Genomic DNA, 26,600 nt, shown 5'->3' on the forward strand with positions numbered 1-26,600 from the left:
GTAACATGACTAATAGGTGAAAGAGTGTAGAAATTATTGTAATGTAGGAGATCTTAGTTCAAAGTATTAGAACAAATTATCTTAAAAATATAATTAATAATCAAAGGGGTATTAAAATTAAAAGATACCAATGCTGCCTTTTAGAAAGGTGACTTCTACTTATTTTGTAGGACCATTAATAAGGCAAAAAAAAGTAGGTTGGAAAAATAAATAATATAGGCATCTTAAGAAGGAAGTTAAGAGTAAATTCTAACAAAATTTACTTAGAAAAACTAGATATTGATATCCGGAGAGGGCCGGTTATGAACCAGGATCAAATTCAGATCCTAAGGCACAAAACCGAGTCTCAATGATGATTCCGAGGTTCTTTTGCAAATCGGATAGTGGAATTTGATAGAAAATTTGATAGGGTTTCTATGAGCATTGATTTTGAGTAATTTGAAGTTTTTATGACTTTGTAAGAGCTTTGCAAAGTCAAGGTTTGTTTTGGATGACTTGGATTTTATGAAATAAAATAGGATTTACATTTTGGATGATTTCAAGAGTTTTGTAATAGATCTATGGATGAAATTTTGTAGGTTCATGGTTGTAGTTGTGTTTAATATGTGTTGTGAATTTGAACTCGATCTAATGGTTGAATTGAAGAATATTGAGGTTTAAAAGGATCAAGGTCTCAGAAAGTAGAACTTTAGGTCTAGTGAGGATTTTTAAGATTTCTTGCAATCTACTAGTTGAATTGGAGTGAAACTTATATGAGAGAATATTAGACTTGTTTTCCTATGTATATGAGAATTTTGAGATCAATCAAATAATGAAAAGTAGAGATATTGGCTTTGAAAGATAAGCATCAAGGTTGGAGAAGGAGGCCGACCAATACCCGAGCACGTTTTTGAGGTTATCGCCTATTTGGTAATTTCGATCCTTTTCAAAAAAATTGTGATTGTTTTCAACTTAGTTTTTAAGAAGTGTGAAAAAATTGAGTTAAGATCAATGGTTTATTTATTAGTTATTGAGGTTTAAATCTGTTGTAGGAATTACTAGGGTTTGGTTAGGGATTGGTTTAGGATTAGGGATTGGTTTAGGATTAGGATTTGGTTTAGGATTTGGTTTAGGATTTGATTTAGGATTTAGGATTTGATTTAGGATTTGATTTAGGGTTTAAGATTTGAATTAGGATTTGGTTAGGATTTAATGAGGGTTTAATTTAGGATTTAGGATTTGGTTAGGATTTGGTTTAGGATTTGGTTAGGATTTAATTAGGGTTTGATTTAGGATTTAGGGTTTGATTTAGGATTTGATTAGGGTTTGGTTTAAGGTTTAGGATTTGGTTAGGGTTTGATTTAGGATTTAGTTGGGATTTGGTTTAAGGTTTGTTTAGGATTTGGTTTAAGATTTAGGGTTTGATTTAGGGTTTAGGATTTTATTAGGGTTTAAGATTTAATTAATTTTGGCCTAAAATTTTAATGAAGTTCAATAGGATTTTAACTAGAATTAAATTAAGATTAAATTGAGATGTATTTGAATGATATTTGTGATCATTTTAATATTTCTTTAGGAATTCTTATTGTTTGTTTGAAATTTCTTTGACGTTTTTTTGAATTTGATTAAATCTTGCTTAACATTATGATGGTCTAATCAGAGTTTAGTTAATATTCTATTATCGTTAGGATTTTGTTGTTATAATTTCCATTCTACCTTACACAGCCAGGTGCCTGGAGCATTCTCAAGCAAGACTTCACGTATTACGACAACGGTCCCTATTATAGCTGGACAAATTTGTTTTCATCTTTGATAGGAATATTCTTTATTTTGTAATTACGTAATTTCTTTGGATAATATTAAGTAGTGTATTTAGCTTTTCCACAATATAAACATAGTCCTTCTTAACGACAATGAGTCTTTTCTTGTTTGGTAAGAGGTTTAAAACATACTACATCAATTTGCATGTCTTTTACTTTCAAATATTTAGATTAAGAAGTCGTTGGTGTCATCATTAAATTGTAATAACGTTGAGGTTTTGTTGTGCAATTTTCAGATCAAAACTCAAAAAGTTGATTATTATATTTCACAACAAAGTCAATTGCTTGATTCAATGTTTGAGGATCAGGTAAATTGAGCATCAATTTCTTTACTTCATATTGTAATCCATAGATAAATTTTCTGATGAGTGGTGCATCATTCCAATTGATATCTGTCATTAATTGTCAAAATTGTGAAGCATATAATATCACTAATTGATTGCCTTGTCGCAAGATATGAATTTTATTGGTTGCAACATGGATTCTATCATGTTCTCCATACATAAATCAAAATTCCACTAAAAATGCTTCATAATTATCCAATATTAGATCATATTGTTCAAGAAATGATGAAAGCCATGATAAAGCAGAACTCAAAGGTAGTGTTCCAATAAACTTGACTTATAATCCTTGAGTTGGATAACTTTGAGGTTGTAATTCAATCACCAATTATACCTGATTGATGAATCCTCAAAACTTAGAACTTCTCCCATCAAACTTTTCATGCAATTCAATTTGTGGTTCCTTGAAACTTGAACGATGTTTCATTGTAGGAATAGTAGTATGGCTTGATGTAGATATTAAAGTTACTCCAATCATCTTTATATCTTCATTGCCTGATAATCTTTTTGCTCCTTGTAGTGGAAGACTGAGTTAATGCATTGCAAGCATTAACTCTCTCATTTGTTCTTACATTTGAGCCATTGCATTCTTCATTTCAGCAAGTTCTTCCATGCTAGCACAATAAAAAGAAAGGTGTCCATTTTCACAGAATACAATACTCAAGAATCAAGAAAAATTTTCTAAAAATAATATCAGTTTACAAGAAGGTAATCCACAACTTCTAATACACTTATATCTTATCAAGAAAAAGAAGTAATCCACTCTTAATCAAGAAAAGATAAAACTCTGATATTATATGTATATTCTTGTCAATTTGTCAAGGACACAAACTAGAAGAAGATACATAAACTTATAGAATCTATATCAAAAAGAAAGTAACAAAATAAAAATAAAATAAAATGTGTATATTGAAAGAAGAATTGGAATGATTATTGCCAAAGACTAAAAAACATAAGATTCTTAAAACCAGACTAAAAGCAAGAAAGGAGTTGCCAAGAGTGAGGAAGGCCTCACTCTTGCCTCTATATATACTACTTAACTAAGAATTATGTCGTGACATGCTATAGGACCTCTAATACGAGTCCAATTTATAGGACACATGTCTAATTTCCAAGGCAAGTTTCCTAGGTGTATGCCATATGTCCAACTTGTATTATAAGTGGTCAATATATTAACATGTGGCCTACTTGTTGGCCAAGTTTTCAACCTACCAATCATCTATAGACATGTATAAAGGCAAAGCAGTATCTATGAAGCTTCTAGGAAGCTTTCCATAAGATATTATCATATTTATCTACTTTGATTTACTTCTATCTATTCTTATTATCTAGATAATTATCATGGTAAATATGTATGTCCATGACCCGTAGCAATGTCCTATAAGACTTCCAAAACTTATTGATTTTGCACAACACTTATCTTAACTTACAAGGTAAGTTTTCTATATGTGAGCTACATAGTTAGCTTGTTTTGTAATCTATCAATATATGTGGCAGATGATTAATTTGTTGACCAAGTTTCTAATCTATCAATCAACTACAAACACATATAAAGTCAAAACAACATCTATGAAGCTTTTAGGAAGCTTTTTTAAAAGATATTATGAAATTAATCTATTTTTACTTACTTCTATCTATTCATATTATTTAGAGAATAATTGTAATAAATATATTTCTGTAATATATAAAGAACTAAAGAAGATTAAAAAAAAAAAAAAAAAAACATTTACAACCACTAAAATCAACAATATAAAAAAAATTAAGATGTTGAAGATGATAAAGATGATAAATATCAATCTCTGAGTAAAAAGAAACAAATTTTAAGATAGAAGAAGCATAGAAGAAACAATAGAGTACTAATTTTTCTTCAAATGAAAAAAAATATCCTATAAAAAGATAAAATCATTTGGTGAATGGTGAAAGAACTATGTCTTTCTTGCAGTAAGTGGAGAAGATATCAAAATTCTACTTTTTGTTGATCTAATGAGTTTGCATAATACATCAAAATCTACAGATGCTATAAAATGGAAGAAGACTATGGAAGAATGGTACCAATTACTTATAGATAGTGGAACATAGAAATTGATTCAACTTCTACCAAATTGACCTTTAATTTTTTGTTAGTAGGTATTTAGAATCAAAAAGAATGCAATAAATATTATTTTAAGACACAAAAAAAGATTGGTTGCCAAAAACCACTTACAAGTTGGTATTGATTTCAATATGAAATTTGCTCTTTTAGCCATATTCACCACTATTAGAACCATTGTAGCAATTAAAGCATCAATGGACTTAAGGATACATTAAATAAATATAAAGAAGACTTTCTTAAATAAAAAATTTAAAGAACACATTTACATGGATCAACCTCAAATATTTATTTAAAAAGAGAAATAACATCTTATTTTTAAGTTAAAAAAATCCTTATATAACATCAAGCAATCACCAAAGGCATGGCACTAATGCAATAACACATTTTTTAGTAAATGAAGGATTTATAAAGAATGAGGCTAATTATCCCATATATATAATGCAATCAAAATAATTCTTTTTGATTTTCATCTTTTATGTTGATTTGATCAATTTAATTAATATTTGAGGATAATGAATTATTTAAAGATAATATTTAAAATATATATATGAGATGAAATCTCTATTATTGCTTAAGAGTGGAGTTTATGAGAGATTGTTGTAACAAGACTATTATAATGAACCAAAGCAAGTAAATTGAAGAAGTGTTGAAACAATTCAAAATAGAGGAGTGCAAGTCTATTGGAACACCTTTGAAGGCCACTTTGAAATTGATGAAGCTTATGAACAAGTAGTTTATTGAAGCTAAAGGTTAAATGAAAGGTATTCTATATAAGGCAATAATAGGCTCACTTAAATATGCAATGGTTGGCACAAAGATGGATCTTGCATATGTGGTGAGTGTTGTGAGTCAACACATGTCAAAGACTAGACCAATCTATTGGTCAACCATTAAGAGAATCATGAAGTATTTGAAAGGCACTATACACTTCAAATTGTGCCTTAGAAATGATAATATTGCATTACATGGTTATTATGATGTCAATTAGATAAGAAATGTAAATGATAGATGATCGACAATGAACTATATTTTCTCTACTGGAATATGAACAATCTCATGAAATTGAAAGAAACAACCAACAATTGCAAGATTCACAATAGAGGCAAAGTAAATGGTAGCAAGTTATGCTGCAATAGAGATAGTTTGGCAACCATCATTGTGCCAACTATTGCATACTTAAGTGAGACAAGTTTTTTTAAAAGATATTGAAATTGTGCAATTAGAAATAATTCTAATCAAATGTAACAATCAAACATGTCATGTTTTTGCATATCATGTTATAACAAGGAATATCTTTATGATAGGTGAAATGCCAAAAGATATTTTAAGCATGTCTAATAATGGATGGAAAAATAAAGTGATAGAAGTAATTCATGAGAACATTTACCACCACTCATAAGAGTGTCAAAAAAGAAAACTCTCATTCTATACTTCTCTTGTGTTTGTTATATTTCTTTAATATTAAACACTTAACATATTTTGCATGCTTAGAGAATAAATTATCTATTAAGTGATTTTCAAACTACCAACTTGCACAAAGCTACTAAAGAGTACATTAAAATAAATCTCAAATTAAAATTAATAACACTCGGAGTTTAATTGATTCTGGATATGAAGAAGTATAAATAATACTACAAATGGTAACAATTTTTTGGATCATGAATTTTCTTATTTTACAATGTTCTACAACTAATCATGTAGCAGCTTTTAACTAGTCCTTCACAAGATTACTTATAGAAAATTGAAGAAATATGATGGAGAATGATTAGAAATGATCTCTAGTAGATCAATTAAAATTAAAATATCTATCATTCAAACTACTAATGTAAACATTAAGATAATGAGAGAATTTGACTTTTTCTACCACAATGAAATTATCACTCATCATATTATCATATTGAAGGTATAACATTCTCAATAAAGTGTACATAAATAGGTACAAAAAAATTGTGAAGATTTAAATACTACAACCATAATAAACACGTTAGCAGCTTGAATTCTATGAAATGTGCTGGAGTGCGACAATGTTTGTCAGTGCAGAATGTTTGACCCAGGCGTGTTGAATATAAACAAAGTGAATATACACGACTGGCCAGCCCAAGGAGAGCCAGGTCTATGAAGCGCTGCTGATCCTCAATAAACTGTAAAGGGCTGGACAAAAAATCGCTGGTTGGAGTACCCATCAGCTGCAGGTGAGCTTTAAACTATCCGCCATGCTTGGAACTCACTATGAACAGAACAGGCAGACAGCATGAACATCTAAAATCATTGTTACTCTTTAACTTCAATTCTCTATTTCTTCTTCTTCTTTTTCTTCTGCTTAGGAGGTAGAGGTGGCGGTGGAGGCAAAGGCAAGTCTGACGGTTTCTTTTTCTTTGCCTTGGAACTCTTGCTGGGAAGAGTAGTCTCCTTCCCATCTTCTGCAGCCTTCACCCACTCATAAGCAATTGATGAATCCAAAGCAAAGAGCCTTAGAGCCAAAGAAGACAGGGAGGATGACCGGGCAGCTGCAGAAAATGAAGACCAATAACCCCAGCTTGGCTTCAAACAATCCGCCTTCACCATGAGTTCCAGGAGAATAATGGCTTTCGTCACCTGCCAATTGAATATGGGAATGAATCAAAATACCTTACACAAAGCAAAATACCAGCACACTCCATGCAAAAACAAGACAGAGCAAGACCGTAAAAATCTCTTCGTCAATAAAGACCCAGAATTAATCAATTGCTGTCAGCTTGCTGCTTCTAAAGAAAAAATCAAGAAATAAGCCTAAGATATGGCAGGGAATGTTGGAGCTTAAAAAGCATGAATGATGACGCCTACCTCATAGATGCAAGAGGATGACTTGACAAATGCCCGCCAAGCACGACGCCGTATTGGTGAAGCTCGGGCGGACTCCAGTATATCATTCACCATTGCAGCTTCCATATCCAACAAGCTAATCTGCAGTCCTTTCAGCAAGTATTTCTGTTCACCAACCAAAGGATGCACTGACGCATTCGCCACCGGAAATCTTTTTACTGGCTTCCTCGCACTTGACGCACCGGCAACAGGAACAGAAGGCGGCAACAATATTCTCTGTTCAGAACTTGTATTCCCCTCCCCTTGTTCGACCTCGACTCTATCTACTCCTGCTTCTCCCTGTCCTTCGACCTGGTCTTTACAAGCAAGTTTATCATTTCCAGGGGGGATAGCTGGCGCAGCAACTGCACATGATTCTTTGGGAGCGCCAGAGCAACCATCTGGAACATTACCACTACGGGTTTCTTTAGCAGCTTCAACGGGTTCAACCTGGACACCGTCAATACATCTTCCTTCGGCAATGTCCATAGTATCAGCCAGCGCGATTTCCATCTGTTCCTCTGGAACAGTCATCAAATCTATAGACAAAGCACCAAATTCACTGGAACCAGTCGTCCGACGAATAACACCATGCTCTTGCTCCTGTTTCTCGAGCATCAAATCTAAAGTAACGGAGCCCGCTCCCATAGAAACAGTATCACGACAGGAGTTATTGATTTGACTTTGAACTTGTTGCCCATCAAGCATACGGTCTAGAGTAAGAGTACCATAGACTTCGGGAACTGTACTTTCATTCAAATCTTCCCGCTTTGGCTTGTCAAACACCAGATCAAAAGGTAGTGATCCAACTTCAATGGGTGAAGGTGATGAGTGACGTCCAGAAGATTCATGATGCTTCTGAACTAGCCTCTCACTTCCTTGAGATGAGGACAAGGGGAGGTTTATCAGATAATCCCAAGTTGCACTTCGCCTTGCAGTAGGTTTAGTAGGGATAACTGGAGGGCGTTCTACAGTTAACGGCTTCGGAGTGCTTTGAGAATCAAACCACGAATTTGATTTGAACCTCCCCACTTCAAAGTTCTTAGTTTCTGAGTCCACAAGGTTGTTGCTAAGGGATAACTGACTACATAATGAGACAAGAGGGTTACTAATATTCAAGTCAGTGGTCAAAGAAGGATTAGGATTGATGCTCGAGTCTGTGTGGTGTGAGGCAGACGGGTGTGAATTGGTGCTAAAATTGGTGTACAAAGGACTAGAGTTCATATTCAAGCTGGCATGACGTGAAGTCGAAGGGTTGGAGTTTGGGTTCAAGTTAGCATACAACGCAGGATTAGAATGGATGTTCAAATCTCCGGGGCGTGACCCAGGCTGGTTAAAATTGGGGTTCAAATCAACGTAAGGTGCAGTAGACTGGTTTGTATATTTTAAATTGGGAAAAGGAAGAGCAGGGGATTTGCTGGTTGAATCGAAATTTAAATTCTCAGGTGGTAGGACGCCTTGGGAGTACAATACAGGTTGTGGGTTTCTACTGTCACGAGAATGAATAAGGTTGGAATGGGATAGAGGGGTGGTATTGGCATTTTCTGGACTGGGAAGGGAGTCAGGATAGGATGAAGGTGAGGTACTCAAAGAATCATTTGAGGACAACAATTGCTGAAAACTTAGTTGCTGAGAGTTTGCGTGATCTAAAGGGGTAAGGTACTGATTGTAAGAGACAGATTTAGGGTTCGTGCCATTTAAGGAGAGCAGGAAGTTACTGTTCGGGACAGGTGCTTGGCTCAGGGTGTTACGAGAGGACAAAAACTGTTGATACTGGGAAGCTACAGGGTTTGAAGTTTCTAAAGAATTAAAACTTTCCATAGATGGATAAGCAGGAGAAGATCCAACCATAAGTGAGGAATCAAAAGCAAGGTGGCTTTGAACAGGTGACGCAAAGGATGGACCTCGGTTTAAAAATTTAATCTGACTCGCTCGCTCTCTACCAGACCCAGGGGTAGAAATCAGTGCTGGAGCAGGAGGATGATACCCAAATAAAGAAGCGTCTTCTCTGAAGGCTTGCGTAGCAACGTTCAGATCATTCGCCCATCCGCCACTATTACCACGACCACCCTGTGAAGAGCTCGCGTACTTCAAGCTGTTGAAATCCATCACCTGGTCGCTAAAACTGTGGCTCGAGATATTTAAGTCATTCATCCATCCACCGTTATTACCTTGACGATTTCGTGAAATACTTGAGCAATTTGACTGAGAATGGAACAACTCCTGGTCTCTGACTTGTTTGTCAGAGATGTTCAAGTCATTCACCCAACCACCGCTGTTTCCTTGATTTCCATGAAGGTTATTTGAGCAATTGAACTGGTTAGCATTCAAGTCCGTTCCTCGGGCACCTGGATTAGAGATATTCAAGTCATCAACCCAAAGACCAGCATTGCCTTGACCGTTGTGCCGGTTATTTGAGCAATTCAAATTTAACTGATTGGTGTTTAGAACCTTCAGCTCGTGCAATTGATTGGAATCCGAAATCCGCTTCTCACTCCTGACACCAAATTGTGAAGGCGATGAATTGGCATCAAAATCATCCACAGTAAAAGTGACTTCAAAAGTGTCAGCTTCCACTCTTGGCTCCTGCGTAGGTTCCACGGGTTGGCCTGATGCATGAGGCAACACTGTCGAGGAAGAGGGATTTATAAACCCTTCCAATGCCTTCGAGAGACCAGTAGAGGTGTGCTCAATAGGATTCCCACCTCCAGTGCTTAAAATCTTCTGAGTTTGCAAGCTTTCAACGTTCTTGGGTAGAAACTCCATAGACTCAGCAGGGTCCATGTCTACATCATCATCGACAGTTGGTTGCAAACTTTCTCTCTTCAGAACTCTTCTTAACCTCTCACTTCTGGTTGTAATCCCAACTTTAGCAACAGATTGGGACAAGTCTGAAGCTTTATCGAAAGATGTTAGCTTTTTCATCTTCACAGCAAGTTTTCTGCTATCATGAGCAACTTTCTTAGCTTTAGCAGGTATAAGTGCAGGAGTGTCTTTGCATCCATTTTCAGTGCTGGGCTTACTTCCAGGAGGGCAGTCATTCGAATGAGTCTGGAACTCAGCTGATGATTCATATGTTTCATGGCACGACAGACAATGGTATCGGGAATCCCATAGCAGCTCTAGGCACTCACATCGCCTTAGCACACTGGATTTTTTATCCAGAATCTCCTTTGAATCGTGAGACTCTTTCTGATGTACCAAGTCACTACGACTGGAGGTGTTAAGTGCAGTGTGTCTTTTCAGCAGTAACTTTCTTGCATTTACGGCAGGAAAACTCCGAATGTGGCTGATTTCCTCCATCTCTGAGAAAGGCGTTTCCTTAATAGCCCTGGACTCATCAACGACCTTGCTTGGCTCCGTCGTGGTGACAGCAGTTTTCATATCAGGCATGTAAAGAAGATGTCTCGGGTACAATGATCTTCGCCAATGATAGATGGAAATCCTAAGTACTCGTTCATGCTGATCTCTAGGACTGAGCCACTTCACCAGCTCATCTAAAGCTTTATCACCTTTATAATGAACCCACTTGGTTCTTTCCTGCATCGTCTTCAAGTTTAAAACGTCTTTCTCTTTATCCTCTGGAGATGAGCACACAAAAATACTATATGAGATTAGTGAAACATCAAATGAATATAATAATGACTAGAATAAGACAGAAAAGAAACAGTAACATCAACATACGAACAGGAAAAAAATCATTCACCACAGGCAAAAGGCTGAATTAAAGAAATAGAATGGTTTCCGTATTGTACTATTGTGTAGTCTCAGAAAGACATAAATTCCAATTACTTCATTAAAAAAGGTAATTTTTAATACATATAAGAAAATCAAATAAGAAACACAGAAAAAGTAGTAAACTATTATTTACAAGAGAGTCAGCTTGGTAGTAGAGAAGTAGAACACATCAGACCAAGTGCGATAGCATACTTGTAAATCAAAGAGATCACTTAACCACATGTTTCAGGAGAAATAAACCAAGGTATTCAAGGAGAAATAAGCACAATGACGAGTAAGGACACCATTGGGAGCAAAGAGAAATCCAGGAAATTGTGAACAACCTAGACCATATGAAAGTTGTAAGGCCAAATGCATAACATAGCTTTAACATGTCTAAGATCAATGTCTGATAACCGAGGAGTGCCACTCTTGGGCAAAGTTGGAAACATCACTAAAACTGCACAACGTACCAGATGAGCCTTTGGATACCGACGGAACTATTGGAGAAGTAGTACGGTCTTCAATGCCCTGAAATTCTACCGTTTGACTACAAGAACCAGAATTAGTGCCTTGGCCAGCTCGCTCCTGAGGAGCAGACGTATCAGCAACAACTAAACAGGGTCTCCCATCAATCCCAGTCAATGCCCAATACTCCCTTCCAAGATGATCTGTGCCTATGTGCTCTCTTCTCAAAGTGAGATTGAAAAGTTTAGACCCCAATTTGGTGATTTTCATATCTAGTTCTCTTGCAGTCTGTAATGCCTTAGTTCTGGCATCTTTATCTTCCAGGATCTTTGATGCAGTTGCCTGAGCATCTGACGGCTCCTTGATTGGATCATTAGTCTCCGTACCATGAATACCAGACGGAGTGCTTTGGATAGCATTCTCCTCTTTCTTAGCCTTTTTCACATTCTCGGGCCCATTCATACTTGTGCTTGGAAGATTGGACTCCCCTATCACAAGACTCCTTTTCAAAGGATTCAATGGCCTAGAAGCTGCGTCAGGCTGAATAGTAACAACATCCTCTACACCCTCAGTAACGCTAGCCACATGGATACGGCCACTATCACTTTCACGTGCCCTACCATGATGTTCTGACGCTCTTTGTTCAGAGTCCTGCAGTAACCCAGGCTTTTGGTCAGGTGATAGTTGATTCAGAATTACTTTAACAGTATTCTCGGTTTGAGAGGCCGTAACGGCATCGAGTTCGACTGGCTTAGTATTCTCGAAACCTTTCACCAGCAGCCGCTCCTTGTTCAACTCTACTGGGCTGGTGCCAAATGATGCATTGTGATCTGATCGCAAATGATCAGGTTCAGGTTCCTTTCCAGCTTCAACATTAAGGTCCAGATCATGCACTACCTTTCCAACTCCCGCATTGTTTTCTTGTGTTATCGTTTTTGAACTGAATTTTCCGATCACTAGAACATCATCATCACTATTTGACGTTGGAAATGAGACTGTAGTCAGTTTTGGGGTTTCTGCAACTCCTAATGACTCCAGTTCAAGCCCCGAAGCTCGTACAGCTGTCCCTACTCCATCTTTGAGCTCCGTTGTATCTAAACTTGGCCCTGGCAAGGAGTTTGTTTGAGGCTTCTGTAAATTATCTTTATCAATAGGTTTTGTATGGCCTATAACGTCCATGGGCACCACTATTTTCAAGCGCTCTGCAACCAGATCTCGGAGCTGCTGCTGCAACTCCAGGGTAACCTCTACGCTTTTTTCAAGATGAGCACGAGCTTGAGGAGTCTTCAATGCTTCATCACATAGAAACTTCAACACGAATAATTTCTGGAATGTCACAAAAAATATAGTAAGGGCATCAGCATACATATTCAGTTTAAATATATGCAGTTTCAGCTTTATATGGGCTCGTCGGGGCTTTAACTTAAGTTAGAGCATCATGTTTAGTGCTAGAACAAAAAGATCAAAATCAAGGCAAGCGTTTTCTTACATCTGGCAAACTTAATTGCCAATAATCTTTTTCTTCCAATTTCTTAAGCAAGGCCTCCACGGAGATTTCCACAGCAGGAAAATGAGCATCAGGTTCTTCACAAAGAGCCTCATCCTCCACAGCTAATCCCGCCACAATCCCCGATCTAAGCTCCCTTCCGATCTTTTCCGCCTCAGGCTTCTTTTCTAGAACAATAGAAGGCACTTTCTCATCCTCGTACTCCAATTTCAATATGCTACCTGCCACAGGCCGTTCCTTTTCTTCCTGCATTTCCCGTAATTCAGCCTCCCCAAGAGAGGGTGCCTCTGGGTAGCCTTCTTCCACAGCCACACAAGATGGGCAAAACCAGTTACCTTTAGGTACTTTCTCAAGTGGAGGAACCAAACAATATATATGATACTCTGCATCACAACCATCACAGAGGAGTATACTATCATAGTCCTCATCTACGCCACACACCCGGCAAGTAGTATCATCCTCCCAGGGTGCTTTGCCAAGCTTGTCGTCAGCGGCATTTCCTGAACCTTTTGTTCCCGCTTTACTATTAGACCTCACAGAGCCATCCACCTTTGTATCCACATCACTAACCTTCTCTTTGTCATCTTTGGTATCTGGCATACCCTTGATTAGGCTCACCACCTGCCATGGTGTTCTCATAACCAATCAGTAATTGAAACAAGTATAGAAAACAGTAAAAACACCCACAAATATATCTGGTAACCGCAGTCTGATTAAGAGACGTGAAAAAGAGGAAGGAGAAAGGAAAGGAAAAAAAAAAAAAAAAAAAAAAAAAAAAAAAAAAAAGAGAGAGAGAGAGAGAGAGAGAGAGAGAGAGAGAGAGAGAAGAAGAAGAAGAAGAAGCAGGAGAGAGGGAGAGGGAGAGGGAGAAGAGTTCGTTTTCACAGTGTAATTTATGAAACACAACAATGCATAAAGCATCAATAAAAATTTAAAATTTAAAAAAAAAAAAAAAAAAAAAAAAAAAAACACACGTCAATCGAGAAGCAATATCATAATAATACAAGAAGCCAAAGCAAATTCTCCAAGGGAGAGTATCAGAAGAAATTAAAAATTTGCATTTTAATAGCAATTTCCAGTGACTTGCAGATAGTAATAAGAGAAACACGTAACGCTCAGCCATGATTAAAGAAGAACATTAATCGACAAATTCGTCTACCTTAGACAAGACAACTCTTGCCAATAATAGATGAGAAGATAGCAGCCCATCAACGATTAAATCTACCCCAATCAAGCATACATACATTATATTGCCAAGCATACAAACGTACGAGTAGCAATCACAAAAAAACTAGGTGATTGCGGAGGTGCAGCATTCGAAGACCAGAAATTGATGCGAGCATACCTGCTTTAGATACAGCTTTTCAAATAATTGAGACAAGGTGTTGGCAAGTTCCAATATTGCGCTGCCACTTTTGTGCACTGATTCTACATTCTTCCAAATCTGCACCAATTTGTCAAAATAACTAGTGAGAAACAGTATTACAAAAGCACTTTACAAGCCGATCGAAATTGGACACAAATGAGGCAGAACAGTAACCAAGAAATGTGATACAAGGTTCCTACACGTAAATAAAAACAGAAACGACTTGTATATCGACTAATGAAACCAGAGGCATGAGTGAACCTGTCTCATATCAGCAGCAAATGCATCCGTTGACCCTCCATACGCTCCCGCAGCAAGGCGCGCATCAATGGTTCGAAAGTCTAAAGGTCGTGCCAATGTTCCTACATCTTTACTAGACTTGACAGCAGAAGCACCACCCATCAAATTACCAAAGACCTGCTTGCTGTCAGCTTTTGCCACTTCACGTAAGACAATTCTACAACGTTGCATGAGATGCTCCGCAGATGGAGCAGCTTTCACCTTTCTAATACGTGGAGCGTTTATAGCCTTCAACTCCTCACCATGATACTGGGCCAAGACCTCCAGAACAGCTCTCTGCAAGGAGTTATGATAAATATTATTAGAGTGTATAACGAGGCATTCACAACATGTTGCATATACTGCGAGGGTATTACTAATACTCAGGGACCACACACTGCTCTATACAGGTCTTCTTTTGGTAAGACACTTTGATAGATAGGTGATAATTGAAATGCAACTTATCACAAAGTGGGACTTCAATACAAGCGATATTATATGCGGTAGTGAGGAAAAGGGCAAACAAAAGTGGGACACAAAGATAAATGTTCCATGTGGTACACGCATCTCTGTCTGTCGTAGTTGGTTGCATGACCTAAGTTCTAGGCTCATAGAATAAAAGAAAATTGTGTGTACCTTTGTAGTGCCAGCAGCATTGCTTTTGAAGGTGCCTTTACTAAGTGACCACTCTAAAGTGCCTTTAGCCCAGTCAGGAGGATCATAATCCAACGCTTCCTGAACTTGAAGTTTAAGTTTTGTACCCAAATTAGTTGGCATTTTGCGTACGGGTTCCAATGCCTCAACCCACTTTGGTAAAGGGTCCAGGTCCCCAGTCTTTCTGTTCTTGGCTTTCTTTGGAGCCGGATTAATTGGCGTTAATGCAACATCCCATTCTTGAGGAACAAAAATTACTATGTCCTTCTCGACTGTTTTTGGCATTCTTACTGTCAACTCTTTCTCTGCTTCTGCTAATACCTGCAATGGTAACACATCCTTAGTCTAGTTGAACACAAACAATCAAACCTTCTGCTACTTCATCTTGGAATCCCACTTGCAGGCATCATTTACATAACCACGAAAATCCACTTCGCCCAAGGAAACCTAGAGAAAACATACATTTAACCCATGTAGCACTAAGCAGTAACAGCAAGTTACTACAAATGAAACCCATGAAAGCACACAGGCATTCTCATTCCGTTAGCTCTAAAAGATCTGAAATCAGCATTGACTCAAGTCGAAATTAAGAAGCTTAAGTGGGCAAGGTGAAAAAATAAGCAATCCTTCATAGGTTTTACTCGCATTCAAGTGTTAATTTATAAGACATTTACCTTCCAAGAGTAATGTTGAGTATCTAACACAAACACAGCATTGGTTAAGTTCTGAAAATGAGTAATCGCAACAGATCATACCTTGTCGATGATGAAGATTGCAACCACGACCATATCAACTCGATAAGTAAATATAAACCATTACAATAACACAAGGAATAAAATGTTGATCCAATCTGACCTGAGCATCACTTTCAACTCCCACGACGCCCTCAACAGCACCACCCATCACACCGCCATCTCCTTCGAAGTACCTCATAAGCTTTTTGCGCTCATCCGGAGCTAGCTCTGTTATATCACCATGCTTTTTCACGTCTAAAATGGCAACAAGATATCTATGAGCAACTTCTGGCCATGTAACTGCGTTCATGGGAAGATCATCACCAAACTCAGGAGGGAGAGGTCCTACATCACAAATACGCTTCCTTCCTCTCTTTTTTGGCTCCTCTACTTCGTCTTCATTTAAACCCCTCGATATTCGAAACTTCAGATCAGATACAAGAAATTTTAATAAGGGAATGTGTGCTTCTGCCAAAAATGCAATTCCCTTGCTAACTGTTCCTTTAAATACTTCAACTGCATTTTTCGTTCCACTTTGTTCTTCCTCCAATGCATGCAAGTTCGACTCCTTCCCCTCAAGTTTCAAATCCTCGCAACATTCCTCTTTCATTTCAGCATCTTCCACAATCCCCATTACGGCATTAAATCCTTGCCCAAGGTCAGGGACTTCTGCACTCTCATGACTTCTGTCTGCTGTGCCAATGAATTTGTTCAAGACTTTGTCGCCCTTCATTGGATCTCTTTCCGATGATTCGGAGAGATCAACCACATATTCAACTCCTTCCCGCCCAGTTCTCACACTTGGCTCAGAAAAATCCACCACAGTGCTCACCCTTCCCTTCCTACCAGAAAGTTCAGAGCAGTCCTTGGCTTCTGTCGTAACTTCAACTTCTCTGACAGGTCCGACATCCAGTAGACCTGCTTCCAGATCCTCAAGCGTGAAGCGCACGTCTTGCCCAAACAAGTCTGAGAATCGACACAAGAACTCCCACACCTGTCACCATAAATCACACAAATGCGATGTATAAAAAGTACTCTACCAGAGTCGGCTTCAAACTTCAAAACCAAACCCGCAAGTTCTGCATAAATGCTAGCATATAATATTAAACTAAGCAGTTCTGAAGTAAGGAGTGAACTCAAACATGAAATGAACAGATTGAATAAATGATCTGTCAAAGACGACAACAGTGTCTCGACAATTTATGGTGCATGCATTGAAGAAACGTTCATTCACTAGGGTATAAAATCACCTGAAGTAAATCTCCGACCAACTCAGAAGGAAGCCTCTTCAAAATAGGCTCGCCAGCTGGAGGTGGCTGACGAGGCTCTTCAATTATAACTACAGGAGGCGGGGGTGCTGCTGCTGCTGCTGCTGCTGCTGCTGCCACTGCTGTCGTTATGGGTCCAGTTGCTTGTCCTAACCCAATAGCCGAAGCGAGTAGAGGTGTAGGTGTGGACGAAACAGGTGGCAAGTTTCGGAAAACAACTTTTTCGATTCCGAATTGCTCCCCTGCTCTCAAGTCTAATGGATGAAGAGCAGCCGGTTCCGCAGATGATGGTTTCCCCTTTTTCACATTTCCTTCAGCTGTATTACAACACAAAACCAAAAGCTGAGAAGATTTTCGACTGGAAATTTCAGGGTTTTGATGAGGTCATCATTACTATCGAAACTTCCACATAGATATTATTGCTCTACGGTTTCGGAGAGGCCGAAGGCAATCTCAGAAGATTGTTCTGTTGAAAAAATTGTTCGTTAACTTAGGAACCCATCACCAGCAGACAGCATATACTAAAATGAAGATCATGCTCTCACACGATTTTTAAAAACTGTTGCAGGCGAGCACCTGCACGTGTTTTAGGCAAATACCAGACGAGGTCATCGATCAAAATCTAATATGAACACTCAAGTCAGTGATACATGAAAACGTTTAAGAAGAAGACTCTATTGTATCCTCCTTTATCATACCGACACAGCAAGATCCTACAGGGCCGCAGTTACCACATCCATGTTAGCAAAGAACGTGATTAGTTTTCAGATCTTTTCAAATTAGCGAAAAAATGATTATTTAAAGCTCAAACGCACCTAATAAATCAAGATTTTTCTTTCTCTTCTTCCTTTTCCAAGGATCAGACGGGGTCACAGCAGTTTCTTTGATCTGAGATGGTAAAGACAAGGATGCGGTATGTGCAGCTTCATCAATCTGATCAACTCCCTTCACCCATGCTTCATCATAACCTGCTGGCTTCCCAATTCGGAGAGCCTTAATCATGTTCTGGACTACTGGTAAATTCAGCCCAAAACGATCCTCCCCTAACCTCTTCTCCAGCCTATCATAAAACAGAGCCTTTGTTGTCTCACTTCCATCAACACTCTTCTGATTTAACAAGGCTGCATTTGCAATGTCAGTGCTTCCATCCCAAAGAGTAGAAGTGCCTGAATTGTAAATCACGTAGTCATTGGTGGCGTCCAGAATGGGAACAGCACAATTAAGACCGGACCCCAAGGATTTCTTGCACTGCTCTACAAATTTCTTACCGAACACTTTCCAGGCTTCACCGGGCCTTCGAGCTTCCACAGTGAGCTCTTCCATCAAGTTATTTGGGAGAGGTTTGATGTGCGGTAGTGAAAACCCCGAAGCTTTTCCAGGGCCTTCTCTAGCAGCAGCTGACGCTTTGTCTGAAAATACTAAAGATGAAGGTTTCTCATCCTCTTCATCAGATAGTTCAATCACCACAGGTGGAGTCTCGGAATGGTGAAGGTTCACTTTCACGTTTTCCGAGGCACATGCATCTTTCGTCACATCTATGGTACTGAGATCACCCTTGACATCTGAAGCGGACACCTTGATATCTAATACAGTCTCCGAATGAGGCTTTAGGGGGAGTTCTTTCTCTTCTGTGAGGTCAATAATAGATTGACCGATAGAGTGACTAGCTAAAATCTGCTTAGTAGATGAAGCACTTGAAGGGTCACCGTTCATAATGCTAGTTTTACCTTCACGAGCTTCTTCAAATTGGGAAACCCCCTCTTTCTCACTACCTGCCTCAATGTTCACTCCAAACTTGGAAGCGTGCTTGTTAAATACCTCTGTGTGCTGTTTCTGAGCATCTATTTGATTGCCTTCTGTGGGCACTTTGAATATGCTACTATCTCCTATCTTAGCACTGACTACTTCCGATGTGACCTCATGTGAACTAGATATATCCTCCCAAATCTTTACTTTCTTGGGTTCGACAGGAATACCACTTATATCCAATGCAGCTTCCCCTAAGCTCGAAGTTGCCAAAAGATCATTTTTGCCGTTTGCAGGAACTATCACGAGCTTTCTTGTGACACGAAAAATTGGTCCTAATTCTCCACCATCCTCTACTTCACTTATACAATATGATCTGGTCTCAGGATCATGCCAAGAAGACCGAAAACCAACAGGCCAAATGTGATGCTCATCAGAATATGTCGGCCGAGAGTCGATTACCCCAAGCTTCTCAATCATCACATCTCCACAGAACATGGGCAAATTTGTCTGCAGGCGAAAAAAAATTATCCACCAATTTACATTTTTCTTTAACTGAAGCAATAAAAATTGAAACAGAACCACCTAAACCCTTAGCTAAGACATACTTATGTAGCAAACCATTTCTGTGTTCATGAACTTTCTTCCTGGTGATGAAAATTGGTGCACAAGTGTATCAGAAGGCCTAGACACGAGCAGACGAAAATACAATACAAACCAAACTGAAGGATGGTACCAGCATAATAAAGAAGGGCAACAAAGTAATCAGATGACGTTCCTATTCCATAGAAAACTACAGCTCTTAAACAAAGTAGATAGTCGTTTCAGAACTTGAAAACGGTAAACATATGGTGCAAGGCAACAAGGCTTGAAACAGCAGTTTAGAACGATTAATCACAAATAGAAGCAGACCACGTTAACAAAGCGTATTGCATGACGCAAAGATAATGAAAAGAAACTTCAAAAGCATGTGCACACACCACTGCATTGGCTTGACTTGCTGGTGGGTGGGAGTTGTTTTTGTCCAATGGCTTATCTAATGAAGTCCCGAGATTGCAAGGTTTTGTTCTCTGACATTTGGGATCATCCACAAGGCCAAGGAACCGAGCCACGTCTTGTCTAGACCTGTACTTCCGTTTAGCTGGAGAGAGATAAAACTTCTCTTGAGCACCCGTAGGTCTCTTCCTTAAAATAACACGCCAGTCTTCTGCAAGGTTTCCCTTAAGAGCAGTTATGAACGTTCGCAACTGATTCAGAGAATCTTTTGCTTCTTTCAGAAGTTCCTCCCTCTCTGTTAAGCGTTCTCCAACTGCAAAAGGCCTGAGTCTCTCCGTAGATGAAACCTCTATGCTAACAGCTCCACTTGCTAGAGCTGTTTTCTGCTGGACACTCATTTGGTTCGGGGTGGAAGACAAATGCGAAAAGCCTAATAAATTTGGCTTAGGTGAGGCAGCATACTGATCCATAACTGAGGTTTTCTGATGCTGAGAGCGAACTGAAGCAATTTCAATTTTCGAGCTTAAAGCTGTTGGACCTGTTGAGTCTTTACTCGTCGTGTACAGAACTTTAGGTTCCGCCACATGTGAGGATATGGACCCTGTGTGAGAAAAACCTGGTGTGCTACTCACAGTGAATTCATTAAACAGCAAGATATTCCTTGATTGATGACTGGGCGGAATGGGAACATTTGGAGATGTCAACGTCTTGACAGCATTTGCTTCAGGAGGGACCATGAAATTCACAATCGGAGCAATAGAGCTCAACGAAGATTTGGGCTGTATAGGTACAAACCCAGAGTAACTAAGCGGCCTGCAAACAACATCGTGAATTGAACATCTTAGTCTGCCGATGATGCTTGAGTAATTACTGACAACGTTTACTCACCATGTAAACTCCATAACAAGAAAGAGCAGTTCATGACAATTAAAATATCTACACTGGTACAAACAATGCGGTACGCATCCTTAAAAACATGGAAAAGCACATTCAGAAACTAAAGAAAACGACTGAACTGCTACTACTTACTTTGGTTGTTGTACGGATTCTCCTGACGCTTCGATATCAGTCACTGACCCAAATTCCTTAACATGCAAGGGCATCCCAGGACCTGCCTTTGAAACAACTGATACACTGGAGGTAACGGCCTTGCTTACTTTAGAGTTTCCCTTTCTCGCTTCTTTCTTAAAATCTCTTATAACTTTAACTTTTGCAACACCTTCAAGTCCGTCAGACTTCTCATGTGTCGTTTGACCCATGCCTTGTGAAAAGGTACCAAAGCTCGATTCTTCCTTCCTCTGCAAAGTCGTCAAGAAACTTGAAGAATATTTTTTGTACTCCGCAACTGCATTATCATAAATTATTAAAACCCTGCCCAAGGGCCAGTAGTGACCAGGCTGTAGACCACAAGGTCCACAGTGCCATACATCAAGTTCTTGAGCCGGTTTTGGCCAATGTTTCACACAATCCACATGAAAGCCCCTTTCACACTTGTCACAAAATATAGTGGACTTGGAACTTTCTGGCCGACTACAACAATGACATAATCTCCCACTTTCAGGCCCCGCTACTCCAGGGAAGGAAACTGCATGCCCGGTAACTTGTTTCCTCACACCATGAATTTCCATAACAGCATCTACTGCCTCCTTCCTATCTTGCTCTTCTCGTTCTTTCTTCAGTATCCCTGTCAACTCACCACCACGACACAACATCTAAGAAAACGCACTTAGTGGAACGTTAACAACAGTGTACCTATCGTTTGTGCCTCAGAAACGATTCACATCCACCTCAGTTTAAACAATGACAAGTCATACGTCATGCATCTACACGTTTTTAAAAGGTCTAGTGCAAATGATGAAAGAAGTGTGCCTATAACAAAATTGAGGCAACGGACAAAAACACGTATACCATCAAGTAAGTGCAAAACAATCACAAGCCTCCAAACATCCAAAGATTCTAAGTAGAATTACCTTCCTTCACCGCATCAGCAACAGATAACTCAGTTTTCGGCGCAGGGATTGTTTCTGATTTCAACAACCCACTCTTCCTTGCCAATTTCCGCATTGGAACTTGCGACTAATGATATACACCAAGTACTTAGTTAGTCACGGGATTCATCGGTATGAACATTGCTATAATAGAATATAGCACTGCTGGTATTGGCATATCTCTGTGGTTTTCAGCGACAACACTTTCTAAATAAAGCGTGGAACAAGTAAGATCCTAACAATGAAAACCCAGCAATTTGATAATCTTACTAGATTGCCTTAGCTAATTTCCATGTAACAATCCTTCGCACATTCATCTTGCACTGCTAAATTTATTATAAGATCACCTCATTCACCTCAAAAGCAAGGAAAGCAAAGTACTCTGCTTCTTTCTTCTATAAATTGAACTTCACGACAATAGGTGCTAATCGAGAACTTATGTTCGCCAACTTGTCCTGGAAAGTTCGACAACAAAACAGCTAGACACAAAGCTGATATCCACAAAGCACTTTCCATAATAATATCACCTTTGGCGGGATGTCTTTGAGAACACCCTTGGACCCATTACTTAATTCGCTCTCCCTTTTTGCTCCATTCTCTATTGAACTCTTTTTCAAACTCAGCACATGCTCTTTCTTCAATGTTTCAACATTCCCGTTGTCAGAATTTTGGAGAGTAGGCATAACAAGATTCTCAGCTGTACTGGAGCCAAAAACCCTAAAATTTTCATTAGTGCCCCCTTTCGACACGTGAACTGGCATTTTTGAGCTGCCATCTAAAGGTGAAGCCTCCGCATTTTGCATCGGCTCAACACTTGATACTCCAGTTGGTTGCGCTTCTAAAACGCCCGAGGTGCCTTGCTTCCCAATATTGTAACCAGCTTCTGTGCCGCCAGAGGCCTCGACTTGCAGAGGAACTTCTGGAGCTGAACACTCCCTTCGCAGTGAGGCATCCATCTCAATTTCACCATCGACAAACAGACTGATCTTCACTCTGCTCGCATTTTAATCCAGTACGAGAAGGTAACCATTACAGGTCCACCTTCCATCGATTGAAGTGAGCAAACCGTGTCATAAATCTCGCGACACAGCGTAACTGCAAATCAGTTAACATAAAATGATTTGAGAGATGATCGACATTCGGATTAACCAGAAACAACATAGAAATTGGTGATGACACAATATAACCTCGGATTTGAATGTATAATCGTCCACGTGACCATAACCTAATCCAACAACTCAAGCGTCGGGCACAATTCTCGAATGAAACCACCACCAAACCAATATCACGTCAGAAGTTCGCAGACACATAACTTAATTTCGAAGCAACACATCTGCAGCAGTGGAATCCAGCGTAACGCAGCAGCTTACTCGCTTTCGAGCTGTCAACCTAAGCTGAAGAAATCGAAGAGGATCCTCACGTCACTACAGACTACCACTGCGAGGTGACTTAAGCTCGAAACACTGCATGCTGCATACGGAATCTTAGGCAAGGACCTTAATTCTAAGAATACTCGGATAAATTTTAACTGTATTCGCTGCTTAGAGACCTGAACCAAAACCTGTGAAATATTGGAATAATGGTGCGAATGATCAGACTCGTTTGCGAAGAGCAGGTATCCATGCAGAGTTTAACCGAAGAGCTTGGCAGTGCTCCAAGTTCAACATGACGAGTCCCAAGGAAATCCGTATCCATTGTTGAAAGCAGTTGCTTAATTGAATATCCTTAAGTACACTGACATTAAAGCGCGACTTCACAATGTTAAAGATCAGACTCTAACTAAATTAAAAAACAGAGAAGTAACAAAACAAATCATTCTGCTTCACAAGACCTAGCATGCAGTTTGCTCAAACCTGAATTTCTCAATGATATCGTACGACACTATTCATGAGGTGGCTACGAAATCACACCTTATCGAGAAGCACCCCATAAGAATAGATAGTACAGTAACACTCATTATATTCTCGTCCTTCAGGTAGTCAACTCGATTTCTCAGATTCATATGATGAGCTGAATCCAAATATGTGTCACACTCAATACACCTAAATTCCGGCTCAAAAGTTCCTGAAATTTTCCTTGAAAAATAGGAATGAAAAACGATTAATTGCACCGTGCGGCCCTTTTTCCTGACGCAGAGACTCAAGAAGGCGAGTGCGATCAGCCTCTTGTTTCACAGATATCTAGAAAGCATCACCTTCCGCTTCGTCGACGCTGCACGACTAAACCATCGCTTTCTGAACTACACTACAGTAGCGCACTTATGGAGCGAATAAAATTTAAAATCTGCGGTTCCATCGATCATATGTACACTGCCTCGCGTACCAAATTGCTGAATAAACCGAAATCTAAGCAGAAACAGAAACGCTGGGGGGGGGGGGGGGGGGGTACCAAATCAAAGGCGAAATCTTCATGCAAGAATCAACCTCGGAGCTATTGCTCAGTCTGAACCATCACCCCATATCTTCATCACAATACTCCATTGTCCCGTCCGCGACCAAAAAGAAACTACGCTCCAAAATCACACTCACCCATTCCAAGAAATCCTAACCCATCAACCATGTGTGCCATCTCCCCCATCCATCACTCCAGACTTGCGGCACTCGCAACACTGGCAATGCAACACCATCCACAATTCACCTTGACTTCCAACTTGAATACACACATTCCAATCCACTCACTACTCCCATTCCCTCACTAATTCCCTTACCCCTGCTCAACCTCTGTCCACCTCACCCTCGCTCCCAAACCCCAATTCCATCAACATTCGGTAACTAATGTTCTCACGCCACGCCAGCAACTATCAACGAAACTCGCCAGCCCCCCTTGCAAACTTCAAAACTCGCCAAACCCTAAGCACCATCACCGCAGTTGCGTAAAAAGGTAATAAGCACGATCATCACTCACCTTTAGGTCAAGCGCTTTCTCTCTCTCTCTCTCTCTCTCTCTCTCTCTCTTTCTCTCTCTCAAACCTCCCCTAACATCCTCTCGGTGCAATGTAAAAGCGCAGCCAGTGCACAACCAGTTCCGAATTACGCCATCAGAATCTTCGAGGCAGTCCAGTGAAGCGCCACGGTACATGCGTCGATGAAACAACTGTTAAGCAGCCCCGGTTCCGACTCCCTATGCTGACTGCGAAGGTGTAATGGAGGACATAAGTGAAGCGATGATGATGCATGCCCCAGGGCCCATTCGAAATGGCCTAGTCCCAGCAGCTAGAGCAGGACGCCTTGCAAGCGTTGAATGGGGAGAGATGCTCGAGGCTCCAAGGTTCACTCGCATCAACATCATCACCAACATCATCGCACAAGCTCTCCTTTCGCATTCGGCTCACCTCCGTTCCACTCCTTCCAAGTAGAGAGAAAAAACAAACAGATTTTTCTGACTAGACCATCCCCTCACCTCGGCCAGACCCTAACCCTGCATTTGCTATCTTTTGCGTGAATTCAAATCCACCCCTTGATAAAAAAACCATAAATAATAAATTCAAATAAAAACAGAAAGAAATTACTCACCGAAACAAAATAAAAGTATGTGCTCTGGTGCCATATTCTACAGCACCCATATTATCTACAGATCCCTATTCATCTGTCACGACATGGATTGTTACTGTGCAAATCTTCGGCTACTTGCTAACACTGGCTAGCTCTGGCTCGGCACATGAAACCATGACATGCGTCTCTCACAGCTCCTCCATCTGTTGGATGGAGCCAACACTTCTTCACCGTCTCAACGCCAATGGCCTGCCGGCCTTCCACAAACCATAATTCACCCCGGAAACTTTGTTGCAATGCTGAAATACAGCTTTTTAGTATTAGTAACCTTGCTCCATTTTTTGGTACTATTTACTGTTGCCGATGTTGTTATCTCACAACATGGCGTGTACTACGTCGGCAACTTGCTGATGAGAACTGACCCCTCCTGTTGGGTTTCACCTAAATGAAACCGGCAAAGTTTTTGAGGCAAAGTTTGATGAAAAAACACCTGATGCTTTATTTTACTCTTTTTACTTTCTTTTTTCTTTTTTCTTTTGAATTCTTTTACTCTGATAGTGATATGGCATCGCCAACTCAGTCAGCCCTAAGCATTATTGTTCACCACTCAAAAAGCTTGAATCATACAAGATATCTCATGTGCCTCTCTTTCTCTCCAACTAGAGATGAGATGAGATGAGAGAGCACAAGACTAGTCAAAACGCCAGGCACTGTGCTCCCAGTGACAGAGGCGCACAGACTAAGCTCTGCACCTACATTGCTTATTCTTTCCATCCTCCTCTCTGCTTCTTGTTTTCTTTTTCTCGGAATATTTCCTAACTGTGGTGTGTTTGGCACACTTCGGTGAGCACCCATGTCTTCAATGAAGGGCATCTGAAATCAGCATATATATATATATATATATATATAAATATAGGTGTGTGTGTGTGTGTGTGTGAGTGTGTGAGGGGGTGGTAATGGTAAAAAGGCATGGCTGTCACATGAGCATTCCACTGGTTAACAAGGTTTGTAGAACAGTCAAACTACATCTGCAGTGATGAATTGGTGAAATCTCCAACACCAAATTAAATGGAAATTAGAATGATTAAGGAACAGTGAGATATTTGTTTCACTTTTTTACTTTCTTACTCTTTCACCTTGCTGAGCTTTTTGTTCCATTTTTGGCAAGTTTGTTTTAAGAACTCTCATGTCCACCCCCACCCTTGCCCCCACCTTCCTTATTGTCTGCCTCTCTCTATGCAACCTTTTTTTCCTTTATGATTTTTGAGGTTTTCCTCATTTTTTTGTTTTCTTTTTTCTTTTTTCTTTCTCTC

General features: G+C 39.6%; 1 protein-coding gene and 1 long non-coding RNA gene across 4 annotated transcripts; both read right to left on the reverse strand.

The window, feature by feature from the left end:
- Positions 1 to 6,259: 6,259 nt before the first annotated feature.
- Positions 6,260 to 25,677, reverse strand: LOC112285931 (uncharacterized). Of its 3 annotated transcripts, none has more exons than XM_090251584.1 (15): positions 25,309 to 25,677; positions 22,324 to 22,891; positions 21,779 to 21,884; positions 20,838 to 21,492; positions 19,793 to 20,621; positions 17,882 to 19,322; positions 17,049 to 17,383; positions 15,920 to 16,792; positions 15,047 to 15,385; positions 14,393 to 14,707; positions 14,111 to 14,209; positions 12,748 to 13,386; positions 11,264 to 12,584; positions 7,056 to 10,654; positions 6,260 to 6,827 (listed from the first exon to the last, which is right to left on the reverse strand). In XM_090251584.1, the coding sequence occupies exons 2-15, from the start codon at positions 22,750 to 22,752 to the stop codon at positions 6,525 to 6,527; spliced, it is 11,283 nt and encodes a 3,760-aa protein (XP_090107710.1). In that variant the 5' UTR covers positions 22,753 to 22,891; positions 25,309 to 25,677; the 3' UTR covers positions 6,260 to 6,524. The 3 variants fall into 3 exon arrangements, with proteins under 3 accessions (XP_090107710.1, XP_024383114.1, XP_090107711.1); XM_024527346.3 differs by lacking the exon at positions 25,309 to 25,677 and adding an exon at positions 24,185 to 24,875; XM_090251585.1 differs by lacking the exon at positions 25,309 to 25,677 and adding an exon at positions 23,707 to 24,118.
- LOC149989812 (uncharacterized) lies at positions 24,319 to 24,874 on the reverse strand. Its single transcript, XR_016503914.1, has 2 exons — positions 24,701 to 24,874; positions 24,319 to 24,404 (listed from the first exon to the last, which is right to left on the reverse strand). It is a non-coding gene; the product is annotated as an uncharacterized LOC149989812 (long non-coding RNA).
- Positions 25,678 to 26,600: the final 923 nt, after the last annotated feature.

The sequence above is a fragment of the Physcomitrium patens genome, chromosome 1 (assembly GCF_059467195.1).
Source record: "Physcomitrium patens ecotype Gransden chromosome 1, ASM5946719v1, whole genome shotgun sequence".
NCBI lineage: Eukaryota > Viridiplantae > Streptophyta > Bryopsida > Funariales > Funariaceae > Physcomitrium > Physcomitrium patens.